This window comes from Salvia hispanica, chromosome 4 (assembly GCF_029641045.1).
Source record: "Salvia hispanica isolate PSC_SH4W2 chromosome 4, Shi_PSC_v1, whole genome shotgun sequence".
Classification (NCBI taxonomy): domain Eukaryota; kingdom Viridiplantae; phylum Streptophyta; class Magnoliopsida; order Lamiales; family Lamiaceae; genus Salvia; species Salvia hispanica.
Window position 1 is genome coordinate 55,310,336 of NC_142695.1, and position 10,984 is coordinate 55,321,319.

Genomic DNA, 10,984 nt, shown 5'->3' on the forward strand with positions numbered 1-10,984 from the left:
AGGGTTTGGGTAGCTTTAGATTAGATTTGGGAAATTAAACAAACAAAATAAACGAGATCTTCTGTTTCGATATGATCCAAGAAATAGTAGTACTACATAACCTACTTATGATTCGAAGTATTTACCAAAAATGTGCTCTTCTTTGCGATATTGATAGATTTCAAATTTGCGTTGTGGTTGCACTCTGGCTAATTAGATAAATATTGATTATTTGTCAACTCGATTCTAACTAAGGCGATTATTTCCTTATTTATTATATTAAGATTATTTATTTAATCATAGCGTGACAAACCCAAAATTTTACTTTAAGGCCATGTTTTATAATTTACGCTACTAAAACAAATTCAGAAATAAAAAATTTGGAACTTTTACTCTTATGAAAGGAACTTTATCAATAGCCAGATATTTACCCTAACTACATTTTGCATAGTAAACACGTTAAAAAATTGTTAATTTGGAAGGTGATCAACTTCAAACTTAACAAATCGAATAAATCAAGTGATAATAGAACAAATGTTAGTTCTAAATACGGCCTGATGCGGCCCAATATGTACAACCACGTTGCATGGCTACTTCGGTTCAAAGGAGTTCGTCTACATTTCGGTTCTTATTTACACTAAACTGAAGCTTTAAAAAAATATTTTATATATTATGTCTTTTTTAATCACAAAATTTGAAAAAAAAAATTAATTTTAATTTAGTGTAAATCTAAAAATATGTATTTTTTACTTAAAAATAAAAAAGAGATTCGTTTTTCTAGTACCATTAGAGCTAATTACCTATCTTATTTTAGATTTTAGTTTACAATGAAGATGGTCTAAGACTATGGAGGAATGGAGTTCGTAACACCCCAGTCATTTTATGTTGCATCTAAGGAAAATAAATAAACCAAAAAGTTCAAGTATAAATGAAAGTTTTCCAAATACATAGAAAGCGATATTTCATACTATCGTCAATAGTTACACATGAAGATCCATACAGTACATCTCAACATAAGCTAACATCCAATCAAAGAGCAAATCTCAATCAATTGATGGATTAAGCTTTTGCAGAGGGGGCAGAAGTTCTGGCCGCGGACAAGCCACCGACCACCGTATGCAGTCACGGTGAACCGACCAGACACAGCATATGGCAAGAGAGGAAGAGAGTCGATCACTTCAATGGCAGAGATCTCAACAATAACTCCTTCATGTGCAGCAACTTCACTCACACTCGTCATTGTCCTTTGCTATTCTTCCATGTTCCATCATAATATTGCTTCAGATTGAAGAGCACGGGTCCTAGGCATGGCCGAAATGAAATACAACGACTTAAATAACTTGGGACAAATGGAGTAATTAATTTAAACTAAAACAAAATAATTTTGAAATGAAGGGTGAAAGAAAGTTAAGTGGTATAGAAGACCTTGAGATGAATGGAAGTTATTTGGAACTTATGAAATGCAGAGACAGATTAGTACTGCTGGTGAGACTCTCTTCTTGAATATCATTCTTGAAGCTCTCCACTGCTTCCTCGTCACCCCGAAAATATACAGCAAGTTGAAGGCTCTCATTACCAAGCTCCTCTTGCTCTACCAATGTTCTCATTGCGGAAATGCTGGAAGATGCGCTGCAAAATCTCAACTCAATATGTTTGAGCGTTGCTATTTCTCCTATGTCTGATGGGAACTCAATCAATTTACACAAATCTTTTAGATAAAGAAATTCTAGGACAGGAAAATGGGATTTGTCAGCATTCCAACAAACTAAATCACTACAACCATAAATAGTCAAGGCTTTCAAGTGACAGAATTTGCCCTCAACAGGGGTCCAAACAGATCCAATAACTGAATTTGGTAGCAACGAAAGCTTTCCAAGATGGGGCAATGATCCAACCATCATTGTCAACTCTTCCCAGTCAACACCACAGCCACTTAAACCCAGTGTTCGGAGAGAACTTGGGAAAGTGAGGTGCGTAGCAAACTCACGCCACTTGGAATTGCCATCGAACTCCAATGTTAGGAATTGCAGCTGATGGAGGCAGCCAAGATTGCGGGGACAGTAATACCAACTTACTTCTCTCACATTCGGGATTCTCTTGCAAACCTTTTTACTAAGCCTGAAATTCTCCACTTTCGAAAGTGTGTATAGATTTCTCATAACCATGCGACTTGCTTGATCCACGGGAAGAGGATCAATGAGACAAATTTTGACAACCTCAATGTGCCTAAGCTGTACCATCTCCCAAATCCCATAAGGTGCAATTACTTTTGATTGATTTGGTACATAAATTGTTAATATTTGCAGATTCCAAAGCAATAATATCGACGAGGGAAGATAATAAACAATCTGGGGAGCGATATAAACAAGAACCACATCAAGATACCGCAAGTTAACTTGCTGGAAGATAGACTCACTTATGAATGTTGTAGCAACGTTACTCAACAATTTCAAGTCATTCAGATAGTTTATACCGTCACGACCACCGTTGCATATCAGACAACGGACTGGGGCATCCGTGATTATATTTTCATGATTCACCTCTCCATTGATTAAAACCTGACGCTCCCAAGTTATGCCTCCTGAAGTTTCAAACACTGACAAAAACTCCTCTTTCTTGGCAGTTTGTAGGCACAATTCTCTTACTAGATCATGTACTTTAAAATTATATACGTCTCCCTTGTAGTCCCAACTATCCACCAATATGAGATTTCTCATGTGAAGATCCAATAAATAATACGCTGCAACCTCTTCCAGGCTGCAATCGTCACAATGTTGTATAAATCCTTCAGCGATCCAAAGTTTAAGAACATCCTGCGCGTAAATCTTTTCATCTTCTGGAAATGCTCCAAGGAGTAGGAAACATGGCTTTAGATGAGCAGGCAAGTATCGATAACTCAAAGATAATACATTCAAGCAGTGCTCATCGTTCCCTGTAGAATACAAAATTGATTGTGCAATATTCTCCCAGTAGGCTAGAGCTGTTGGGGACTTCCTGACATGGCCTCCGACAACAACAATTGCTAGTGGAAGTCCTTTGCACCGTGCAACTATCTTCTTTGCAGTCTCCTCCAACTCAGGTGGGCAACGTTGCTGCTTTACAAATGCATTTCGACAGAATAGATGCCAACTATTGTCCTCATCCAGAAAACTCATTGCAATACGATTACCGTTATCGCCTAAGCGATAAGCTACATTTGCAAGCCTAGTAGTCACCACAACTCGGCTTCCATTGCTTGTATCCGGAAACAAGGATTTTACATTCATATCATCCCAGGCTTTGAGGTTCCACATATCATCTAGAACAATCAAATACCTTAGCCCAAATAAACTCTTGTACAATCTTTCTCGCACCACATCAACAGTTCCACTAGTGGATCCTCTCATACAAGACAAGAGTTGTGCCAAAACTTTCTGAATGCTATACTCTTGAGATATTGTTGCCCAAAGGCAAACATCAAAGTGTTGCACTATATATGGATGTTGAAATGCATTTAAGGCAAGAGTGGTCTTACCGATTCCCCCCATGCCTTGGATGGGGATGACTCGTCGACTCAAGGGACCTCTGGTGAGCAGATGCATAAGTCGAAGTAAGATATCTTCTAATCCGACCGTGGAAGAGGTGAGAAGAGGCGTTGACTTTGCTATTGATGATGATGGTGGATTTGTGGAGGGCTCCAACAATCCACTTTGCGAACTCACGATTGATGCCTTTCTCTTCATGTAATCCATTCCTTGGGTTGCTTTGTGCAGATCCAGCAGGAAACGAGATGATCGCGTGTTTCCACAACGGATCTGATGCACCATATGTGCTTTGATCACACCTTCTGCCACTTGAGCTGCACTTGCAATTCGCATCTCTAAAGCTTCTGCTGTTTCTCTTCTGGCACCATGGGAATTGTCGTAGCTTTCCATGAAATCGATCAAGAAACAGACACTTCCCCAAAGGGATCGAATCTGTTCTACCTCAAAGGTATAGTTTGGGTGATTGCGGATAAGGCGTAGATTATTTTGAAGAGAAACTAGTGTTCCGAAAGCTGCTGCCATGGATGGATCTCTAATTTCTGTTTTTTTTAAGGGAAGATCGAGAATGAGAAGGTCGCTTCTTTGATAAGATTATAAAATGACCTCAACATGCTTGTACACAGCATATAGCCCAACTAATACTCCATTCATCCGCAATAGTATAATATTTTATCCGCATCACACAGTTGCCGGTAGTAAGTTTAGAATATTTTTGAGGAAAGAAACAACGTTTATAATTCTTTTATTTTTAAGAGATATTGGCTCCTAATATGTTAGTAACTTTTAAAAGAATTGTTTTTTCCACGAACTTTTAATTTGGTAAATCATATCATGTACTTTATCTGAATTTGTTATTCTCACCAGCGAGAATATTCCGGCTACATGAATGGATTGAAGAACAATTTTAGAGGGTGTGCTTCAAGAAAAAAACTATTCTCAAAGATTGAAAAACTTGAAACTCCCAAAATTGTTGTCGAGAAATTATGAAAAAAATCCATATAATGATATTATCTGCCGGAATCTTTTCGTCGGTGGAAAATAATAAATTCTGGTAAACTTTGTGATATTATTTACCAAGTTAAAAGTTCATGGAGAAAATCTAACTTTTTTTTAACATCATTATTAATGAAATGGGCCAAAATTTGTTGGCCTAATATAAATTGGCTCCTAATTGACGTAATAGGTTTATTTAGTTAAAGAAATAAGGTTAGTCATAGATTAAGAAAGAATAAATATTGTAATAGCCCGACATTTCTAGGGTATAATAAATACGGCGACTGTTAACTAGGCGAACTTAAGGCGACAAGAATATAGACTAGGGTTTCATTTAAAGAGATTTGACCAAGTGTTTAATGAACTGTCAAGGCAATAAGCCAACGGCTTTAAATACGAAAAACAAGATTTAATAGCTAACATAGGCTAAGCTCAAAAATCAAAGGTTTATTGTAGTTCCAACAAAACGCAATATTTTCCAATATTCCAATTCAAAGAAAAGAGTTCAAACCAACCAAAGATAATAAGTTTTCCCAAATATTCAGCGGAAGCAATTCAAGAGAAAGCGGAGTCATGTATGAAGACACGACTACACTCAAAATTCCAAACATCCATATTATTCGATTCAACCGTCTCAACACCACCGACCGCCCATCGCCGCTCAACCTGCACATAGGGAAAACACATGCAGGGCTGAGTATTTTGAGCATACTCAGTGGACTCATGCCTAAACATTTTATAGTTATGTCACCCTTACCATAGTGTACTCGAAGTTTTGCATTTATTTAAAGATAAGCATCGAGTATCACAAAATATATCATGGACTGACCAGTCAAACAATACCTCCCATTTTCTCATCAATCAACAATATCATGGTGCGACGAAGTGTGGCCACACTTTCGCCCACGAGACCGGCCGACTAGCAAGGACGGCTCCCGATCTCCCGTGTACACTAGCCTGATAGGGTTTGCGGCCCTACTCAGACCCGAATTCGGTTTTTATAGCCCTTTAGCCTAATGGAGCGCACGCATCGGGCACCCACAATATCCAAAATAATTATAGGCATGGCATAACAGTTTAATCCACCCTTATTGCTCCACTTTCATATATTTGCAACATAAGAGAGAGTTTAGAATAAAGCTCACCTCGATTTCCTTCGATTTCGGGTACGTACTTCTTCTTGTTATCACACCGAGAACGCGAGCTATCACCTTTAGTTCATGTATTTCAAATAAGTCTCAATCATGGATTAAAATCATGCATGTTCTCACGTTTCCCTTTCCCATCGATTATTTTCAATATTCTCATTCAAAAATCAAAGTAATATTATCATATCATTTTTATTCACACCACAACTCTAGATTTAACATCAAATCGTGTCACGCATGAGTGTTTTCCACACACAACACATGCACACACACACCACACATGTGCATGCCTACCGAGGCGTGCACACACACACACGGTCTCAACACATACACACACGGTCACACACCCACATATGCATCCAAATTCATCGATTAATTCCCCTTCACTCGATCTAAATGCATGTGGAATCAAGAACACCGATTGATCGGTAGAAGAAGAGAAGATCAAAAATAAAAATACCTTTTCAATAGAACAATCGGTAGAAAACAAGTAGGATCTTGATTCTTCAACGAATTCTCGAATTTCTACTTTAATTCTTCTCCAAAAGATGAAGAATTAATGGAGAAAGTAGTAGAAAAATTTGAGAGAGAGTGAGGAGAGAGAGATCAAAACTTTTGGGAGTGGGGGCGTGATTTTGTGATCTAGGGTTTAGGTCTTCTCTCTTATTTATAGAGTGCAAGATTTAATATCTTTAATTAAATAAATTAAAGATTTGGAAGAGATGTGGAAGAGAAGAGGCGTTAATTTGGTGAGAAAATAGGGGTTTCGAATTTCTAGTCTATTTAATTAGCCTATGATTTAATTTGAATATTTCACGGAGTAGAATAAAATATCACGGAGCAAGAAAAATAATAATAAATCTCCCCAAAATATATGGAAAGTGGCGTGTAGTTTCAATTCCTCAAAAGAGATTTAATAAAAATCCTATTTAAATTAGAATATGGTAAGATCTTCTTAGATTTGGCAAGAGATATGCTAGAATATTTGAATTTATTTATGGAAGAGAATAAACAAGGGATCAAAATATATAATAAAAATAATCCCTTCTCCCATAATAAGAGATTTTCGAAAATCTCTTTAAAGAAATCATAGGGGCCGAAAATTCATGGAACAAATTAGGGATATTCGGACTTTGGATTTAATTCGGATAATTATCCCAAGCAATAATTAAATCCAAGAAAAATAGGATTTCTTTCCAATAAATAGGAGGGGTCGAAAATTCCACATAATTAAATAATGCTCCTATTTAATTCTCACTCATCCCTTAGGAAAATAATTCACCACAATTATTATTTCTCCCCACATTAAAATATTCACATTTTCGAATTTTCACCTCCACTTCACATTTTCCAACGACTTTGACCATTCCACGACCACGTCATATTTTCCACCATATTGACTATTCAATAGCCACGTCACATATTCAACAAGTTTGACTATTCAACTCAAACTCAACTCCATATCGCAATTAATTACTCATCATTTAATCCACATATATCATAGCATTAAAAGCATTTAATGCAAAAATTTTCACGTCACAAAAATTAGGGTTCGAAAAAGCGAGATGTTACAAATATGCTTACAGTTTAGATTTTATTAACGATATTCAATTCCATTTTATTTAATTTATTATACTATTTTTAGAAAATCATTGATAAATAATCAAATGACTCCCCCAGTCCCATAGAAATAGGCCATATTTCCTTTTTTGTCCGTCCCATAGAAATAGTCCACATTTTTTTATGTCAACCTTTTTCTCCTTCTATTTTACTTTATCATTTATGGGTCCTACCATCTACTACACAATTTCAACTATTTGTTCTCCTTCTCTCCTACTTTACCAATTACACATTAAAACCCGTGTCGATCCCAAATGACATATTTCTATGGGACGTAGTTATAGAAGTATTTAAATATATCCTCAGACGATAAAATTACTTAATTGTATTACCGCCGACCAGCAATAGTGATCTCTTTTGCAATTTTGTTCATCTATCAATAGGAGTTTTATTTCACATTTATTGTATATAATAAGTAAGTCGCACATTCTATTAACTAGGGATGCCTAAGATTTACGGTTCAGGTGGTTAACCGCGAAACCATAACTGGCGGTTACAGTTCCGAATCTGAACCGTGAGATTTAAATGGTACTGAAACCGTCACTTTTGGAACCGTAGTTTGATACAAATTCTAATGTTCTGGAACCAAAACCGTGTCGGAACTGAAACCAAAATCGACGTTTTAGAAATGGAACTGGAACCAAAACCGTGGCCATCTCTACTATTAACCAATATATTCTATTCACATTTAATAATAAAACTAACATGCAAAACTTTGACCCACACTCCAATAATTTTACCGAGTAACATTTAAAAAAAAATTAAACTGGTAAAACAGGAAAGGGACTCATAATCGGCAACGAGGAAGCAATATTTTCTAAAGATAATATTTAAATACTCCATTAGGGATGTAATCAATTGCTAACTAATTACCAATCCCAAATTGAGACCAATTTTCAACCATTAGATTAGAAGTGGTTAATATAATGTCAAGTATAATATATTTTAAATTTAAATAATTATTAATTAAATTAAAAGGGTATTAATGTCAAATCCTATATGTAGTAATTATAACTAACTACTTTCTCTCTCCTCAAAATCATCTCAAATCTTTAAATTTACGTAACTCTCTCAATTTAAATTATTTTTCAAATTAAAGATAATTTATTAAGGATTCCAAAGAGATCTCAATAGCATATGTTCCGACGATGTTCGGGTGATGAAATTTGATAAATTATATTTCAATTTTCGTACATGTTGATAAGCAGTTATTTTCAACAAATGCAACAAAAAATCTCAATATATTGTAGGCAAAATCTCAATATTATGCATGTCCAATCTCAATAAAAATGTGTTGATATTTTCTTGTCCTTGTGTTGATATTCTAATGTCATATTGTTGATATTTGTAATACACAATGTTGATATAAAAAAACACTCATGAAAATTATCATATGATAACATAATGACGATATTACCCTTTTGTTGATATTTTGTCTACTATTTATTGAGATTTTGTGAGCTTTAATCTCATCCACTCATTTTAAAATCCAAGGGTGGAGATTTAGTCTTGATTTTGGATTAGGGTGCTATAAGCATTAGAATAGGACCCTACTCCATTATATTTAGTTTATTTGTACGTACTTGATACATCATCGAGTGGAAGAGGAGAAAACCTAGAGTATATAAACACCATGTTTAATTTGTGGAATAATAATTATGTTGGGCCTCATAATCTAAAGGGTCATTGCACCAATGTTTTTTAAGCCCAACAGTGTTCGTTGCAATTTCAAGTGTTTCAAACTAGTAGGAGAAGAATGTAGATTTTTTTTTAATGTAGATTGAGTATAAAGTTGTGGACAACAAAAAAATTCAGACTTTGGTCAGAATAGCAACGGAAATTAAATGGAAGACATAATCAAAGTTTGGGGAAAAATTGGTTGCTCAGTTTACTAACAGGAGGGGAAAAAGGAGCGAGAGGAGAAAAGAGAAGTGAGAAAGATTAGCTGAGGGTTCCTTGAGAATTCATCTCAGAGTGAAGAAATAGCTTCAGTTTGCCGATTTCTTTGTTTCTTTCTTCTTGTTCAGGTTATCAAGTTGTGTTTCTCGTTTGTAAATGCTGAGATTCTGTGTACTCCCAAAATCGGAATAAAGTGTGTGTGTGCTTGTTCTTCTGTGGGGGTAGACTTACGTCGAACCACGTAAATTCCTGTTGTTCATCTCATTCTGTTTTTTGTTCTTAATCTCCATTTACAAACCTTCATGATCTATCAACAAACGGAAAAAGCAAATTGATTTAACATAACCCTCACCAGATCTAAGAATTATTTGATGAAACAATAAATAACTGTAATACAATACAATTAATTTTATTAGTTCAAAGAATTACAATACAGACCAATAAAAGTTTGCCAAATTCATAAAAAAAAAGTGATATGTCAGCCTATCACCCGAACCCGTATATTAGGTACCCAATACCTGACGTAAGATTTTCCGATATTCAATAGGGAAACCCTAAATTTCAATGAAGGCACGCAGTGCCAAACCACGCATGAAATACATACAAACTAGAATTAATTTTTTAAGTTATTTGGCTTTTGTATTTCTTAAGTTATATATTAGTAGGGCAGTATTAAGGTTCTGTTGCCCTCTTAGTATCTATTTCCTTCTTAATAGCATTCATTAGATTGATAAAATGGATGGACTAGATTAAAAGAGGAAAACTGATCCCATGTTGCATTATTAGGTTCATTCTGTGCATTATATGGATATTGTAACACCCGACTTTTTGACATCTTTTTAGCTCTTCTGAAAGGGACGTCGAATGGCTAGACAAATTATTTTTTTACAGATAATTGTTAAGACGATCAAAGGAGCATCTGACATTTATGATCGATCAAGAGAATTTTTGAATTTCGTTTAGTACAAAGGAATTCAAGTTCAAATAAGCAATCAAGTCCATGATGGTAAAGTACAAGTGTTGGGCTATGTCTAATTTCTCTTGAGCCCAAGTTCTTCTATGCTCGGCCCAATAGTTGAAAGAACAGCCACTTGAAGCCCACCTATCTCCTTCCCACTTCCTGCAGTGAACAAACAAAGACATTTAATACCAAGGAGGACCAGCAAGAATAAAACAAATATGACAAATCTCCTATCTGCAAAAATATTTATTTTAACTCCAACCTCAGCCCCTCTTGCACCGACAGCTTCAGTGTATCCTACACATCAAACAAAATCAGTTAGGGGACAGCTTGTTTGACTCCCTAAAGGACTGCCAGCCATGCCACGTCCCCAATGTCTCCAACCGATTGTCACCTCTTTAGCTAACAACACTTCTATGCCTGCTAGATAAATCCAAATTCAGTTAAGGAAAGCATGTGAGGAGTTATTGAACATGAGTACACCTGCACAAAGTGTCAAAATTTATTAACAAAGAGCCAAAGAAAAAGCTGGCTGTTAAATTGGTAGTGCAAGTAAATTGAGATTATGTGGTGTTAAGATGCTGCAGAGTTTGTTTTACTATAGATGTGTTTTGAAACATAGTATTATTGTCTTAATTGTGAAAATTATATGATATACTTTGAGTTGTTTATGCTACAGTATGTTTTGTAGTTTGAATGATGTTCAGTTATTTAAGTCATCAGTTGGTTTTGTCTTTCCAAATTTTGTTTTGAACTTTGCCTATCTGTTTGTCTAGCAAGGGCAACGTCCCTACTAGACCAGTTCAGTTTAAGCGAATTCAGCATTAGTTCCAGGAAAAATAGATCATGATCACAGTTTA

General features: G+C 35.5%; 1 protein-coding gene across 1 annotated transcript; it reads right to left on the bottom strand.

Moving 5' to 3' along the window:
- Positions 1-914: 914 nt before the first annotated feature.
- Positions 915-4,049, bottom strand: LOC125194230 (putative late blight resistance protein homolog R1C-3). Its single transcript, XM_089057482.1, has 2 exons — positions 1,405-4,049; positions 915-1,280 (listed from the first exon to the last, which is right to left on the bottom strand). Exon 1 carries the CDS (start codon positions 4,023-4,025, stop codon positions 1,422-1,424), a length of 2,604 nt encoding a protein of 867 aa, XP_088913608.1. The 5' UTR covers positions 4,026-4,049; the 3' UTR covers positions 915-1,280; positions 1,405-1,421.
- Positions 4,050-10,984: the final 6,935 nt, after the last annotated feature.

Bases quoted from the DNA above. Each gene is read 5' to 3' on its own strand.
- LOC125194230 (XM_089057482.1), bottom strand. From the start codon at position 4,025: ATGGCAGCAGCTTTCGGAACACTAGTTTCTCTTCAAAATAATCTACGC.